Source organism: Lithobates pipiens, unplaced genomic scaffold (genome assembly GCF_037356315.1).
Source record: "Lithobates pipiens isolate NorthernLeopardFrog02 unplaced genomic scaffold, aLitPip1_a1.2 Scaffold_28, whole genome shotgun sequence".
Taxonomy (NCBI): Eukaryota; Metazoa; Chordata; class Amphibia; order Anura; family Ranidae; genus Lithobates; species Lithobates pipiens.
This window is the reverse complement of record NW_027507789.1, coordinates 154,307,689-154,325,871: the sequence shown is the minus strand read 5'-3', so window position 1 is coordinate 154,325,871 and position 18,183 is coordinate 154,307,689. Positions and strand designations below refer to the sequence as shown.

Sequence of the window (18,183 nt, the reverse complement as noted above, 5' to 3'; positions counted from 1 at the left end):
GGTTTTGCTCAAGAATATCCCTGTATTTAGCACCATCCATCTTTCCCTCAACTCTGACCAGTTTCCCAGTCCCGATGGCTGAAATACATCCCCACAGCATGATGCTACCACCATCATGTTTCATTGTGGGGATGGTGTTCTTTGGGTGATGTGATGTGTTGGGTTTGCACCAGACATAGCATTTTCTTTGATGGCAAAAAAGTTCAATTTTAAGCCCCATACACACTATCAGTTTTTCTGCTGATTTTTTCCTTCAGATTTACCAAAACCATATAATAGGAGGTCAAACCTTAGGAGTTTCAATTTGTATGCAATCAGGCAGGCCTTGCACTACATGGTTTTGGTCAATCTGAAGGAAAAAATCAGCAGAAAATCTGATAGTGTGTATGGGGCTTAAGTCTCATCAGACCAGAGCACCTTCCTCCATACAGTTTGGGAGTCTCCCACATGCCTTTTTCCAACCTCAAAACGTGCCATTTTGTTTTTTGCTGAAAGTAATGGCTTTCCTATGGCCACTCTGCCATAAAACCCAACTCTATGGAGCATACGGCTTATTGTCGTCCTATGTAAAGATACTCCAGTCTCTGCTGTGGAATTCTGCAGCTCCTCCAGGGTTACCTTAGGTCTCTGTGCTGCCTCTCTGATTAATGTACTCTTTGCCCTGTCTGTGGCAGGTTTGCTGTTGTGCCATGTTCTTTCCATTTGGTTATGATAGATTTGATGGTGCTCCTAGGGATCATCAAAGATTTGGATAGTTTTTTTATAACCTAACCCTGACTTGTACTTCTCAACAACATTGTCCCTTACTTGTTTTGAGAGTTCCTTGGTCTTCATGGCAGTGTTTAGTTAGTGGTGCCTCTTGCTTAGGTGTTACAGCCTCTGGGGCCCTTTTAGAAAGGTGTGTATATGTAATGACAGATGATGTGACACTTAAAGCCCCTGTACACACGGTCGGAGATTTCCACAACCAAATCCGTCGGATTTTGCCCGTTGGATTTTGTCCATCAGATCTTGTCCGAAACTGTTGCATACACACGGTCGGACAAAGTTGGCGAAAAATCCGATCTTTCAGAACGTGGTGACGTAATTTCGTTACGATGGGACTATATTCAGGCTAGCAGCCAATAGCTTTGATGTAGGAATTTGATCTGAGAATGCGTGGCACTTGGTCCGATCAAAATTCTCTACACACGATCGGAGTATGTCCGATCGACCCAGTTGGTCGGGAAATATTTCCAACATGTTGGAAAATTGGGTCCGATGGATATTCCGATGGAATCAGTCCGATGCATACCACACACAGTCGGATTATCCGACGACACGGTCCGATAGGACACATTCCGACGGATTCTCCGACCGTGTGTACAAGGGCTTAGATTGCACACAGGTGGACATCATTTCACTAATTATGTGACTTCTGAAGGTAATTGGTTGCACCGGAGCTTTTTATGGGCTTCATAGCAAAGGGAATGAACACATACGCACATGCCAATTATCAGTTTTTTTTTCTGAAAAATAGTTTTATGTATATATTTTTCTAATTTTACTTCACCAACTTAGACTATTGTGTTCTGATCCATCACATAAAAGTCAGATTAAAAAAACATTGTATTAAAGGTTGTAATGTAACAAAATAGATTAAAAGCCAAGGGGGGGGGGGGGGAATACTTTTGCAAGGCACTGTAAAAGACAGGCTTCATCCACATGCTGGTTTGTATCCAATATTTGGGCAATTTTTAGGCATTTTGCCACGGCACCCCTGAAGAAACCTCAATGCACCCCAGGGTGTCTGGGCACCCTGGTTGAAAAAGGCTGGTCTAGGGTGCATAATAAATAGCAAGGTATTGACTGTTCAAATTCATAAAATGTATAGACAGTTTTGTAATCCTGGTCTTAAACAATTCATTTCTTTAAACCCAAGAGATGGTTACGTGTAAACATCTATACAGTGCATGGCCAGCACACACTGCACTAACGTTCTTCTCATAGGAAGAGTGTCTGCATGTCATCCGACTCACCATTTCACTAAGTTCTTCATGCAGCTCACATCTCTCCGCACACATTTTCTCACAAGCTCGCACAATTTCTCCCAGCTGTTCTTCCTTTTCTTGGCTGTTCTGAAGCTGCAGAAACAAAATATAGCTAAAGCAGGCTTGGTCCCTTTTTCACATATCGGGTCCCATGTTTGAAAGTGTAAGCACTGAGAACATTCTGTGCAGTGCCACTTTCACGTCCCATTCGGCTACCCATCACATTTTGCTACCCGCTGGAATGCGCATGCACGACGCCGCCATATGCGTTCCAACACAGGGCCCCCTGGAGGCGGCCCGCATGCACATGGGAATAGTGTGCTGTCTTTGGCGTCAGCAGGAGGAATAGTGTGCTGTCTTTGGTGTCAGTGGAGGGAATAGTGTGCTGTCTTTGGTGTCAGTGGAGGGAATAGTGTGCTGTCTTTGGTGTCAGTGGAGGGAATAGTGTGCTGTCTTTGGTGTCAGTGGGAGGAATAGTGTGCTGTCTTTGGTGTCAGTGGAGGGAATAGTGTGCTGTCTTTGGCGTCAGTGGGAGGAATAGTGTGCTGTCTTTGGCGTCAGTGGAAGGAATAGTGTGCTGTCTTTGGCGTCAGTGGAAGGAATAGTGTGCTGTCTTTGGCGTCAGTGGGGAGAATAGTGTGCTGTCTTTGGCGTCAGTGGGAGGAATAGTGTGCTGTCTTTGGCGTCAGTGGGAGGAATAGTGTGCTGTCTTTGGCGTCAGCAGGAGGAATAGTGTGCTGTCTTTGGTGTCAGTGGAGGGAATAGTGTGCTGTCTTTGGTGTCAGTGGAGGGAATAGTGTGCTGTCTTTGGTGTCAGTGGAGGGAATAGTGTGCTGTCTTTGGTGTCAGTGGGAGGAATAGTGTGCTGTCTTTGGTGTCAGTGGAGGGAATAGTGTGCTGTCTTTGGCGTCAGTGGGAGGAATAGTGTGCTGTCTTTGGCGTCAGTGGGAGGAATAGTGTGCTGTCTTTGGCGTCAGTGGAGGGAATAGTGTGCTGTCTTTGGCGTCAGTGGGAGGAATAGTGTGCTGTCTTTGGCATCAGTGGAGGGAATAGTGTGCTGTCTTTGGCGTCAGTGGAGGGAATAGTGTGCTGTCTTTGGCGTCAGTGGAGGGAATAGTGTGCTGTCTTTGGTGTCAGTGGGAGGAATAGTGTGCTGTCTTTGGTGTCAGTGGAGGGAATAGTGTGCTGTCTTTGGTGTCAGTGGGAGGAATAGTGTGCTGTCTTTGGCGTCAGTGGAGGGAATAGTGTGCTGTCTTTGGCGTCAGTGGAGGGAATAGTGTGCTGTCTTTGGCGTCAGTGGGAGGAATAGTGTGCTGTCTTTGGCATCAGTGGAGGGAATAGTGTGCTGTTTTTGGCGTCAGTGGGAGGAATAGTGTGCTGTCTTTGGTGTCAGTGGGAGGAATAGTGTGCTGTCTTTGGCATCAGTGGAGGGAATAGTGTGCTGTCTTTGGCGTCAGTGGAGGGAATAGTGTGCTGTCTTTGGTGTCAGTGGGAGGAATAGTGTGCTGTCTTTGGCGTCAGTGGAGGGAATAGTGTGCTGTCTTTGGCGTCAGTGGAGGGAATAGTGTGCTGTCTTTGGCGTCAGTGGAGGGAATAGTGTGCTGTCTTTGGCGTCAGTGGGAGGAATAGTGTGCTGTCTTTGGCGTCAGTGGGAGGAATAGTGTGCTGTCTTTGGCATCAGTGGAGGGAATAGTGTGCTGTCTTTGGCGTCAGTGGAGGGAATAGTGTGCTGTCTTTGGCATCAGTGGAGGGAATAGTGTGCTGTCTTTGGCGTCAGTGGAGGGAATAGTGTGCTGTCTTTGGCGTCAGTGGGAGGAATAGTGTGCTGTCTTTGGCATCAGTGGAGGGAATAGTGTGCTGTCTTTGGTGTCAGTGGAGGGAATAGTGTGCTGTCTTTGGTGTCAGTGGGAGGAATAGTGTGCTGTCTTTGGCGTCAGTGGAGGGAATAGTGTGCTGTCTTTGGCGTCAGTGGAGGGAATAGTGTGCTGTCTTTGGTGTCAGTGGGAGGAATAGTGTGCTGTCTTTGGCATCAGTGGAGGGAATAGTGTGCTGTTTTTGGCGTCAGTGGGAGGAATAGTGCCCCAAGAGCCAGATAAAGTCAAGCAAAGTGCCATATCTGACTCGCAGGCCGCAGTTTGGAGACCCCTGCTCTAAAGAAATAGATGTTTAATTCAGCATGCAATTACCTGGTGCGTGAAGAGTGTTCTAATGGGGGTCTGCATCTCTATAGAAGCATTAAACCTTTGGGGAGTATATCACCAAAACTAAAATCCCTATTGCAAAGGATACTGGAAAAATCAGTGCGCCAATCACACAAGCAGGAAATGACATTTCTGGGGGTGTTCTATACACCAATGGTGTACAGAAAACCTCCAGGTTAACATATTGGATTGCATTTTACAGCTAACTAATGCAGATGCAGATTGAAAAGGAATGGTAATTTTCAATAACATTAAGTTATTAAACAATGTTACACCATGGCTCCAGGTGAGTACACTTGATCTGCCCCTGGAAAGAAATGAGGTGCTGCTGACCCAGCTCATAATCTGAAGCATGACACAAAACTTTGGCCAGCCAATGCTTTTTATTACAGTACATGGCTTGTGTAGCAATTGTATACACTATATTTTTTTATTTACCAATGGGGTCTGCTGAGTGGGGGAATCTATGTGCAAAAAAAAACACTGTAAATCCAGTGTAAGCAATAAATATACATACAGTATCTCACAAAAGTGAGTACACCCCTCACATTTTTGTAAATATTTTATTATAGCTTTTCATGTGACAACACTGAAGAAATTAGACTTTGTTACAATGTAAAGTAGTGAGTGTACAGCTTGTATAACAGTGTCGATTTTCTGCCCCCTCAAAATAATGCAACCCATAGCCATTAATTAGCTAAACCGCTGGCTACAAAAGTGAGTACACCCCTAAGTGATAATGTCCAACTTGGGCCCAATCAGCCATTTTCGCTCCCCGTCATCATGTGACTCATTAGTGTTACAAGGTCTCAGGTGTGATTGGGGAGCAGGTGTGTTCAATTTGGTGTTTTTGCTCTCATACTGGTCACTGAAAGTTCAACATGGCACCTCATGTCAAAGAACTCTCTGAGAATCTGAAAAAAGAATTGTTGCTCTACATAAAGATGGTCTAGGCCAGTGATGGCGAACCTTGGCACCCCAGATGTTTTGGAACTACATTTCCCATGATGCTCCACTACACTGCAGAGTGCCAGAGCATCATGGGAAATGTAGTTCCAAAACATCTGGGGTGCCAAGGTTCGCCATCACTGGTCTAGGCTATAAGAAGATTGCCAAGACCCTGAAATTGAGCTGCAGCATGGTGGCCAAGACCATACAGCGGTTTAACGGGACAGGCTCCACTCAGAACAGACCTTGCCATGGTCGATTAAAGAAGTTGAGTGCACGTGCTCAGCGTCATATCCAGAGATAGTCTTTGGGAAACAGACGTATGAGTGCTGTCAGCATTGCTGCAGAGGTTAAAGGGGTGGGGGGGTCATCCTATCAGTGCTCAGACCATACGCCGCACACTGCATCAAATTGGCCTGCATAGCTGTCATCCCAGAAGGAAGCCTCTTCTAAAGATGATGCAGAAGAAAGCCCGCAAACAGTTTGCTGAAGACAAGTAGACTAAGGACATGGTGTGTGGTGCCAACCAGGTGAGGAGTACAAAGACAAGTGATGCATGGTGACAGTCATGCATGGTGGTGGGAGTGTCATGGTCTGGGGGTGCATGAGTGCTGCCGGCACTGAGGAGCTACAGTTCATTGAGGGAACTATGAATGCCAACATGTACTGTGACATACTGAAGCAAAGCATGATTCCCTCCTTTCGGAGACTGGGCTGCAGGGCAGTATTCCAACATGATAACGACCCCAAACACACCTCCAAGATGACCACTGCCTTGCTAAAGAAGCTGAGGGTAAAGGTGATTGACTTGCCAAGCAAGTCTCCAGACCTAAACCCTATTGAACATCTGTGGGACATCCTCAAATGGAAGGTGGAGGAGCGCAAGGTCTCTAACATCCACCAGCTCTGTGATGTCATCATGGAGGAGTGGCAGAGGACTCCAGTGGCAACCTGTGAAGCTCTGGTGAACTCCATGCTCAAGAGGGTTAAGGCAGTGCTGGAAAATAATGGTGGCCACACAAAATATTGACACTTTGGGCCCAATTTGGACATTTTCACTTAGGGGTGTACTCACTTTTGTTGCCAACGGTTTAGACATTAATGGCTGTGTGTTGAGTTATTTTGAGGGAACAGCAAATTTACACTGTTATACAAGCTGTACACTCACTACTTTACATTGTAGCAAAGTGTCACATAAGAAGGGCTATGGGGACCCTGATGTAAGGGGGGACTTTGGGATTCTAATGTAAGGGGAGACTTTGGGGACCCTAATGAAAGTGGGGTCTCTGATGTAAGGGCGAACTCTGGGGACCCTAATTTAAGAAGGGGGAACTCTGGGGATCCTGATGTAAGGGGGGAACTCTGGAGACCCTGATTTAATGAGAGGGGACTCTTGAGACCCTTATATAAGCAGAAGGATGACTCTGGGGACACTGATGAAAGGAGGGGGGACTCTGGGGACCCTGATGTAAAGGGGTAAACTCTTATGTAAGAAGGTCAGGTCCAGGGGGCCCAGGCCTAAAGCTGTGTAAGGGGACCCAAAATTTTTGATGGCTGCCCTGTTCCCCACACACTGCGTTTGACGTTCCGCATACCACTGCAGGATTAAATGATGTTAGCTGGAGATGGAGCCGTCTCCTGCAAACTTCAGCCAATTCATGAAGAAGAGGTATCCAGCCAATAAGGTGCCACGCAAGCCATGCTGCGTGCCAGATCACTTCCTCCCAGCTCCCCGGTCAGTCTCTACACAGAGCTAATGTTGGCAGGGAGGTGAGAAAGCATCCCTGCACAGGCTGCATGTGTAGCCTTTTAATTTTTTTGGGGGGGGGGCTGGGGTACAAGTAGCTTGTCTTGCCTAGAGAGCAAAATAGTCTAGTACCGGCTGGATGGATGTTACTATCTTACATGCCTAGAGCAATCCTCATGAGTAGAGCAGAAGAAAACATCTCAGGTATGCATGGTTCTTTTATAAAGCCTTATTATAAAATTAATATCTCCTCAATCTGTACGGTTTAGGAGATATTTACTTTCAATGCAGCCGCTGACGTCATGCGGCGCATGCGCTGTTAAGGCCCGGCTGACATATCGCGGCTTCTGACACTCACAGCGCTGGAGCCGCGATACCCAGAAGACACGCTGAGGCAACATGTCAGCTCCCTCGGCGTGGATCGGGTGAGATGCCGGCGCTTCGTTCTAAGGTACTTCATAATGAGCTAGTATGCGCTGTATACTAGCTCATTATGCCTTTGCCTTGCATGTTTTTTTGTTAAAAAAAAAAAAAGCTGCGGGTTTACTACCGCTTTAAGCAAGGAATGTGTGCTCTTGAAACCGACATTAGGAGCCAAGAATGGGACATATACAGGATCTACCTATATGGGTTTGCTCTTTGTCAGTTAGCAAGTGACAGCCTAATGAATCCATACTTTCTTTAGAAAAGACATTACATATTCCTGATATCTGGTACAAACGTTTTCAGCACTTTACCACAAACATTTTCACATTTGTAAATGATCCCTACTGAGTAGCGGTATTATATAACTTGTCATGTTGTTCTATTTTCCTCTTGAGAATCACCTCTAGGAGCAAGTGTAAGAGGTGGGTGTACTGTGCCAGTGTATGCAATATGTCATTATTACTATAAGTAGTTACTCTAGGAAGGAGTGAGGAGGAGGAATGCCATTATATATTTATACATATATATATATACACACACACACACATATATGAGTCACCAGGGTAGCAGTGCCAGCAGAAAGATATATATATATATATATATATATATATATATATATATATATATATATATATATACACACACACAGTATCTCACAAAAGTGAGTACACTTCTCAAATTTTTGTAAATATTTTATTATATCTTTTCATGTGACAACACTGAAGAAATTACACTTTGCTACAATGTAAAGTAGTGAGTGTACAGGTTGTACAACAGTGTAAATTTTCTGTATTTAGCCACCATTATTTTCCAGCACTGCCTTAACCCTCTTGGGCATGGAGTTCACCAGAGCGTCACGGGTTGTCACTGGAGTCCTCTTCCACTCCTCCATGATGACATCACGGAGCTGGTGGATGTTAGAGACCTTGCGCTCCTCCACCTTCCATTTGAGGATGCCCCACAGATGCTCAATAGGGTTTAGGTCTGGAGACATGCTTGGCCATTCCATTAACTTTACCCTCAGCTTCTTTAGCAAGGCAGTGGTCATCTTGGAGGTGTGTTTGGGGTCGTTATCATGTTGGAATACTGCCCTGCAGCCCAATTTTCAAAGGGAGGGGATCATGCTCTGCTTCAGTATGTCACAGTACATGTTGGCATTCATGGTTCCCTCAATGAACTGTAGCTCCCCAGTGCCGGCAGCACTCATGCATCCCCAGACCATGACACCCCCATCACCATGCTTGGCTGTAGGCAAAACACACTTGTCTTTGTACTCCTCAGCTGATTGCCACCACACACGCCTGACACCATCTGAACCAAATACATTTATCTTGGTCTCATCAGACCACAGGACATGGTTCCAGCAATCCATGTCCTTAGTCTGCTTGTCTTCAGCAAACTGTTTGTGGGCTTTCTTGTGCATCATCTTTAGAAGAGGCTTCCTCCTGGGATGACAGCCTTGCAACCAATTTGATGCTGTGTGCTGCGTAGGGTCTGAGCACCGACAGGCTGATCCCCCACCCCTTCAACCTCTGCAGCAATGCTGGGAACACTCATACGTATATTTCTCAAAGACAACCTCTGGATATAACGCTGATCACATGCACTCAACCTCTTAGGTCCACTATGACGAGGCCTGTTCTGAGTGGAACCTGTCCTATTAAACCACTGTATGGTTTTGGCCACCATGCTGCAGCTTAGTTTCAGGGTCTTGGCAATCTTCTTATAGCCTAGACCAGTGATGGCGAACCTTGGCACCCCAGATGTTTTGGAACTACATTTCCCATGATGCTCACCTACACTGCAGAGTGCATGAGCATTATGAGAAATGTAGTTCCAAAACATCTGGGGTGCCAATGTTCGCCATCACTGGCCTAGACCATCTTTATGTAGAGTAACAATTCTTTTTTTCAGATCCTCAGAGAGTTCTTTCCCATGAGGTGCCATGTTGAACTTCCAGTGACCAGTATGAGAGAGTGAGAGCGATTACACCAAATTTAACACACCTGCTCCCCATTCACACCAAGACCTTGTAACACTAACAAGTCACATGACACTGGGGGAGGGAAAATGGATAATTGGGCCCAATTTGGACATTTTCACTTAGGGGTATACTCACTTTTGTGACCAGCGGTGTAGACATTAATGGCTGTGTGTTGAGTTATTTTGAGGGGACAGCAAATTTACACTGTTATACAAGCTGTACACTCACTACTTTACATTGTAGCAAAGTGTCATTTCTTCAGTGTTAATACACACACACAAATCTGTTTAGGGGGGGCAACTGGGCCAAGCAATCTATCCCCACTCACCTCATGTTGTGAGGCCTCAGTTCGTAGCAGAGAATCCTCCTTGGCATCATCATATGGTAAAAAGTTCTCATCCCCAAATTCCGATATTATAGGATACTGCAGATAAAAAGCACACATATCAGGTAAGTCACTTTGCAGGTTTTTGAGTTCTTCAGGTGATAACTGATAAGTTCATATTCACTTAAATCGTTTTTTCATTTCTTAGTTTTAGAAAAAATCTCAAGAATAAAACTTGGATAATGCCCTTGCTGATCTTCTAACCTAAAAATGCTAATTTCGTGACTGTCATCTATGAAGCATGTGAAGCCACACACCACTATTCCCTTGTTTTTGAAAAGCTTTATTAGTCGGCATATGACAAATTATCTTAAGAGATAGGATGTTAATATCTTAGTTTTTCCTTTTCTTTCTTTTTTTTTTGCTGATATCTGGATAGAGATATAACTCCAATGTTTGGTACCATAGTGGTTCCTATTAGTAAAACAAACGTAAAATTTATTTTATTGGGGTTTTATGTGATAGACCAACACAAAGTGGCACATAATTGTTATGTGGAAGGAAAATGATAAATGGTTTTCCTCATTTTTTACAAATACATATCTGAAAAGCATTTGTGTTCAGCTCCCTTTATTCTGATACCCCTTTATAAAATCTAGTGGAACCAATTGCCTTCAGAAGTCACCTAATTAGTAAATAGAGTCCACCTGTGTGTAATTTAATCTCAATATAAATACAGCTGTTCTGTGAAGCCCTCATAGGTTTGTTAGAGAACCTTAGTGAACAAACAGCATCATGAAGGTCAATGAACACACCAGACAGGTCAGGGGTAAAGTTGTGGAGAAGTTTAAAGCAGGGTTAGGTTATAAAAAAATATCCCAAGCTTTGAACATCTCATGGAGCACTGTTCAATCCATCATCCGAAAATGGAAATGGGATGGCACAACTGCAAACCTACTGCAATACCAAGACATGGCCGTCCACCTAAACTAACAGGCCGGGCAAGGAGAGCATTAATCAGAGAAGCAGCCAAGAGGCTCATGGTAACTCTGGAGGAGCTGCAGAGATCCACAGCTTAGGTAGGAAAATCTGTCCACAGGACAACTATTAGTCGTGCACTCCACAAATGTGGCATTTATGGAAAAGTGACAAGAAGAAAGACATTGTTAAAAGAAAGCCATAAGAAGTCCTGTTTGCAGTTTGTGAGAAGCCATGTGGGGGACACAGCAAACATGTGAAAGAAGGTGCTCTGGTCAGATAAGACCAAAATTGAACTTATATACATATATACACACATATACATATCACACATATATATACATATACACATATATTAATACATTTCCTATTCATGTGTTAGAATGGCCAAGTCAAAGTCCAGACCTAAATCCAATTGAGAATCTGTGGCAAGACTTGAAAATTGCTGTTCAGATGCTCTCCATCCAATCTGACAGAGCTTGAGCTATTTTGCAAAGAAGAATGGGCAACAATGTCACTCTCTAGATGTGCAAAGCTGGTAGAGACATCCCCAAAAAGACTTGCAGCTGTAATTGCAGTGAAAGGTGGTTCTACAAAGTATTGACTCAGGGGGGCTGAATACAAATGCACCCCACACTTTTCACATATTTATTTGTAAAAAAATTGGAAAAACATTTATTATTTTCCTTCCACTTCACAATTATGTGCCACTTTGTGTTGGTTTATCACAAAAAATCTCAATAAAATAAATTAAAATTTTTGATTGTAATATGACAAAATGTGGAAAATTTCAAGGGGTATGAATACTTTTTCAAGCCACTGTATTATCGTCACAAATTTCCTTTATCGTATACTGACTATGAAGACAGTTCTATTTTGTACTAAATTGTGCTACTCAACAATGTTTTTCCTTGTTACTTCAAATCTAAATTAAAAAAGACTGACACAGAAAAGCTTTATTAGTCCACCAGCGACAGAGACTGCTCTATAAAATTATCCCCAGTAGGGGGTGAAATGTGTAAGAAGGAGAATGTGGGTTAAGGGGGGAGCCTTTTTGGACTGGCAGAGACAGAGACACTTATGCCGCGTACACACGATCGGAATTTTGGTCAATTTTGAAAAAGCTCTGATGGTTTTCCCGACGGAATTCCGACGGGATTTCACTCAAGCTGTCTTGCATACACACGGTCACACCAAATTGCGACCGTCAAGAACGTGGTGACGTACAACACATACGTCAGGAATAGAAAAAGGAAGTTCAATACCTAGTAGCCAATAGCTTCCATCTCGTAGTTGAATCTGAGCATGTGTGAGTTTTTGCACTACAGAATTGCATACACACGATCGGAATTTCCGATAGAAAGTTTTTCCGTCTGAAAAATTGAGAACATGCTCTCAAATTTTTGCTGGTGGGAAATCGGCCAGCTAAATTCTGATGGAGCATACACACGGTCACATTTTCCAATGAAAAGCTCTCATCGGTCTTTTTCTGGCTGAAATTCCGATCGTGTGTACGCGGCATTAGGGGTTGGTTTATTAAAGGCAAATACACTGTGCACTTTGAAAAGTGCAGCTGCTCCACAGCTTGGTAAATGAGCAGAAGAAGCTCCGCTGACTTTCATCAGCCAATCATGTGCAAGTAAAAATGCTGTTTTTTTATTTTTCCTTACACGTGATTGGGCATTCTTTGCAAAGTGAAACTTTACCTCCTTTACTAAGCTCTGGAGCAACCACACTTGCAGACTTTTGCAAAGTCTATTTGTCTTTAGTAAATCAAGCCCTAAGTGTCGCTGTTGCTGCTGGACCAATAATGCTTTTGAAATGGAAGGAAAAAGTGATGTGCAAAGTCGTCATTTCCTCATATAGCAGGTTTCATTTTTAAGAACTTTGGGTAAAAATTAAACAATATTGTTTTTAATCACTTGCCGATCGCTGTCGGCATATATACGTCAGCAGAATGGCACGGCTGGGCAAAGTAACGTACCCGTATGTTACTTTGAAATTCCAGTGACATTTTTACAGTAATCAATGCAATTTTAAAGCACTGATCGCTGTATTAATGCCAGTGGTCCCAAAAATGTCCTTTGTCCGCCATAATGTTGCAGTCCTGATAAAAATCGCTGATCGCCGCCATTACTAGTAAAAAAAAAAAATATTAATAAAAATGCCATAAAACTATCCCCTATTTTGTAAATGCTATAACTTTTGCGCAAACCAATCAATAAACCCCTATTGCGATTTTCTTTTACCAAAAATATATAAAAGAATACGTATCGGCCTAAACTGAGGGAAAAATATGTTTTTAGATATTTTTGGGGGATATTTATTATAGCAAAAAGTAAAAAAATAATGCGTTTTTTTTTTCAAAATTGTCACTATTTTTTTGTTTATAGCACAAAAAATAAAAACCGCAGGGGTGATCAAATACCACCGCTGTCTGTCTCAATGGACACAGACAGCGCAGCCCGAGATCAGCCCACAATAGGAAGCGGTTTCCTATCGTGATACACCGAGAAAAGAAGGAGCCATGAATGCTGACGGGGACCCGAGAAGAGGAGGATCAGGGCAAATATAACATGTTTGTATTTACAATCACTTTGTGTGGTCTCAAGGTGCGGGACTTGCAATATCGAAATCATCCGACCAGGCATGCAATATTTTTTCTCAAACTTATAGGGCATTTATATATTTTTTTATATAAAAGTAGTATTGACCTATAGAACCATTGTAGATGGTTGTAAACTGTGTGTAGCTGTTTTCCTGGAATTCCACGTAGAGTCCAACCTTACCCTGTGCACAGTGCCAGGACAAGGTCACCCAGAGCCCAGGGCAAACATGCCAAACTGCACCCCGCCCCCAAGGTGTATGAGCATTATGTGTCACCCCCCCCCCCCCCCCCAAAAAACTGAGCACTAATCTTTTTCACCCCCCTAAGCATAAATTCCCCCTCCTCCCAGTGCAAATCTGTTCCCCTGCTGAAATCCCCCCTCCCAGCACAAATCTTACCCCCCACCCCCCAAATCCCCCCCAATTAAAGTGCCCCCCCCCCCAAAAAAATCACTCCTCCTAGCACACATTATCTTCTCCTAAGATTACCCCTCCCAATAACCCCACTGCAAATCCCCCCTTCCAGCACAAAGCGCCCCAATCATCCTTCCTAGCACAAATCTTCTTCCACCATTCCTTCTCCCCCTAAATTTTAGCATACCCCCAAATTTCCCCTCCTAGAACAATACTTACTCCCTGCTACCCCTCAAATCCCCCTTTCCAACACAAATCCCCCCCCCCCCACCGCCCATGATACCACAGTGCCCAGGGCAGCCGTCCCTCCTGTCCACCCCTTGTCAGGGCCCTGCCTGTGCAAACAACAACCAGTGAAACGATGGATTTCCCTTACTGAACAGAATCTCGATGCTTTATGAAAAAAAAATTTTTTGCAGCCTAGTTTTCTTAATTTCTTTCCAATACTCTAACAGCCAGCTAGCCTCACCCCAATGGAATTACATCAATACAGCCCTAAACACTTCTTGTTTGTCAAAGTTGAATATCCTTCTTCACATCCTCTAAAACAATGGAAACTCAAAGGGGGGCAGGAACTGGAGGAATGCATGGTATGTAACTGCCCTTGCAGAAATTATAATAATAGTAATATTGTTATATATTATTGTAAAAAAAAAAAAAAAAACAGATGTAAATACGTACATTTGCGTTTGGTTATATTTGAAAAAAAAAATGCTAATATCGTAATATAAAGCTACATTATGTTAGAGGGTTTTATTAAGTAGTAAAAATGTAAAATTTCACGAATGTTAGGGAAGACTTTTCATTATCCCTAGGCTCATTTCACACTAGCTGTGGATTGCTTTGCAGTAGACGGTAAAAGAAGGTCTTGAAGTGTTCAGGGGGCGATGCCGCTGCCTCTTGGTGCCTGTTTTTCTTCTTTCTTGGCTTTTTTCTTTACTGATCATCAGCAAGTAACATTGTAGGACTGTACTGGAACTGTGAGGCAAGTCAAGATTGCTGCACAATCCCATTCACTTTTAAACTCGATATGTTACATTAAAATTGTCGCATTGCAGAAGCACCAATGTGTACTCACCTGAATGGCACCGTGCCCGCTTTTAGGTGAGAGGCGGTGGGCATTGTAAAAATTCAAATAAATTGCCTGTTTTTCACTGCCCCCTGGTCGCTTGTGTGAAAGGAACCCAAGATAAGGTAAAGAAGCATCTGACTTTTAGGTACAAGCCCTTTTTTAAAGTAAATAACAAACATGTCATACTTACCTCCACTGTGCAGCTCCAGTGGCCCCAAACCTGCTCTTCTGGGGTCCCCCGGCGGCTCTTGCGGCTCCTCCCCACATCTGATAACCCCCTAGGAAAAGCACTCTCCCGAGGGGGATAGCTTACGGGCGTGCCCCCAAGTCCAGCATTTGGCATCCATAGCTGCCGAATGTATGACTCGGCCCCGCCCCCTGCGTCATTGGATTTGATTGACAGCAGCAGGAGCCAATGGCTGCGAGATCAATCAATTGGTCAATCAAGACCAATCAAGAGAGAAGAACCCCGGGCAGAGAGACAGTGTGTCCCCACTGGGTCAAGTTCTAGGGCTCAGGTAAGTAAATGGGGGGGGGCGGTCACTGCCAGGTGTTTTTTCACCTTGTATAGGATGCATTAAGATGAAAAAACACAGGGGTTTACAACCACTTTAACCTTTGAAGGGCCTGAACAATCATTTAAATATTTTCCTGACAAATTTATACACACAAATCTTGCCTTGCAGCCCTTTTTGGATATGGGGAATCCTAGAAACTGGACCAAAGAGCTGGACTATAGAACACAAATGAGCACACCAGCCTTGTGCATTTCCTAACGTACAATTTATTTATATACCGATGTCGGCATATACAGCGGCATAATGGCACGGCTGGGCAAAGTAATGTACCCAAACGTTATTTTGAAACTCCCGCCATGCACGCTCCATGACCATGCCCGCGGGACCCGCGGACTCGATCGTGCAGGGATACCCGCGATCATGTCACGGAGCTGAAGAACAGGGAGATGCCGATCTAAACAGCATCTCCCCTTTCTTCCTAGTGACAGGACACTGATCATCTGCTCCCTGTCATCGAGAGCAGCGATCAGTGTCCACGTCACACACAGCCCATCCCCCAGACAGTTAGAAACACTCCCCTAGGATAAACTTAACCCCTCCCCGCCCCCTAGTGGTTACCCCCTTCACTGCCAGTGACATTTTTACAGTAATCAATGCAATTTTAAAGCATTGATTGCTGTATTAATGCCAATGGCCCCAAAAATGTGTCAAAATTGTCCGATGTGTCCGCCATAATGTCGCAGTCACAATAAAAATTGCTGATTGCCGCCATTAATAGTAAAAAAAATATATATTAATAAAAATGCCATAAAACTATCCCCTATTTTGTAGATGCTATAACTTTTGCGCAAACCAATCAATAATCGCTTATTGTGATTTTTTTTTTTACCAAAAAAATTTAAAAGAATACATATCGGCCTAAACTGAGGAAAAAAAATGTTCTTTTATATATTTTTGGGGAATATTTATTATAGCAAAAAGTAAAAAAGAATGCGTTTTTTTCAAAATTGTCACTATTTTTTTGTTTATAGCGCAAAAAATAAAAACCGCAGGGGTGATCAAATACCACCAAAAGAAAGCTCTATTTGTGGGAAAAAAAAGGACGTCAATTTTGTTTGGGAGCCACGTCGCACGACCGCGCAATTGTCAGTTAAAGTGACGCAGTGCCGAATCGCAAAAAGTGGTCTGGTCAGGAAGGGGGTAAATCCTTCCGGGGCTGAAGTGGTTAAGGGAACCCAAACTGGTACACATAGGGGTTGGTTTACTAAAGGCAAATAGACTGTGCACTTTGCAAATTGCTGTTGCTCTCTGCAAGTGCAGTTGCTCCAGAGCTTAGTAAATAAGGTAAAAATTAACTTTGAAATTAATACCCAATCACAAACAAGGAAAATTATAAAAAAAACTAAAAAACTTTTTGCTTGGACATGATTGGATGATGGAAGCCAGCAGAGCTTTTGCTCATATACTCTGCTGGCTCTGGAGCAAATGCACTTTCAGAGTGCAAAGCCTCTTTGCCTTAAGTAAATCAACCCCACAGTGTCTGAAGAGTGCCAAAATCAGAGCCCCGTGCCTTCCTCACAGCAGGGTTCAGGTATGGCCTCCATGGTAGAGCAGCAGAGCAGGAACTATGTTCAGATAGACACCGATTATTATAGGTTTATTTTGCTCTCACAGACACCAATGATCTTAGTTATTTTTTTTGCTCCCCCTGACACCTATGATACTGGACTTATTTTATCCTAATGACACATAGTTTAACCACTTCAGCCCCAGAAGAATTTACCCCCTTCCTGACCAGAGCACTTTTTACAATTCGGCACTGTGTCGCTTTAACTGACAATTGTGCAACGTTTTACACAAATAAAATTGACATCCTTTTTTTCCGACGAATATAGCTTTCTTTTGGTGGTATTTGATTACCTTTGCATTTTTTATTGACCGACAATTAAAAAAAAACTTTACTTTCTCCTATAATAAATATCCCCATAAAATATATAAAATAACTCATTTCTTTCTTAGTTTAGGCCGATATGTAATCTTCTACATATTGTTGGTTGGTTTTTATTGGTTTGCGCAAAAGTTATAGCGTCTACAAAATAGGGGATAGATTTAGGTCATTTATTAGTAATGGCAGTGCGATTTTTATGGGGACTGCGACATTGCGGCGGAAGATCGGACACTTTTGACACTTTTTTGGGACTATTGACATTTATACAGCGATCCGTGCTAAAAATAGCCACTGATTACTGTATAAATGTCACTGGCAGGGAAGGGGTTAAACACTAGGAGGCAATCAAGGGGTCAAGTGTGTTCCCTCAGTGTGTTCTAACTGTAGGAGGGATGGGCTACTGCTGACATGACAAAGATTGATGTTCCCGATGACAGTGAACAGTAGATCCCTGTCATGTCACTAAGCAGAACAGGGAAATGCCTTGTTTACATTCTGCCTCACCACAATCGCGGGCCACCGACAGACATCCTGCTTTTGAGGACTGACATACACTGAAGATAGTGCTAATTTTGCATCCACCGACACCAATTTAGGGCTTATTTTATCCCACTGACCCCAACAATATGAGACAAATTTTATCCCACTGCCACTAGCAATGGGGCCTATTTTACTCCCACTGGCATCAATGATGGGACTTAAGCCCTTTACACATGGCTGTTGGCGGTAAATCCAACCATTTGTGCGCTCCATCAGACAATTGTCAGATTTTCCACGGACAAATGTTGGATGGCAGGCTTTAAAATTTTCCGTGGACAAATGTCAGTTGTCGGATTTTCCGAGCGCGTGTACACAAGTCCATCGGACACAAAGGCCAAAGTAAAAAGACGCTTGCTCGGAAGCGAGGATGAGCCAGAAGCAGTCGGTCTTGTAAACTAGCGCTCCTAGAATTAACATTCGTGACGTGACAAATTCTGAAATATCC

At 43.5% G+C, this 18,183-nt stretch overlaps 1 protein-coding gene across 1 annotated transcript in view; it reads right to left on the bottom strand.

Annotated features, from left to right (window-relative positions):
- Positions 1-18,183, bottom strand: part of TBKBP1 (TBK1 binding protein 1) — a 303,529-nt gene that overhangs the window by 245,591 nt on the left and 39,755 nt on the right. Inside the window, exons 2-3 of the mRNA XM_077459725.1 lie at positions 9,665-9,760; positions 2,019-2,123 (exon numbers count right to left, since the gene is read on the bottom strand). Of these exons, the coding sequence (XP_077315851.1) occupies positions 2,019-2,123; positions 9,665-9,760 (201 nt within the window). The remainder of the gene's footprint in view (positions 1-2,018; positions 2,124-9,664; positions 9,761-18,183) is intronic.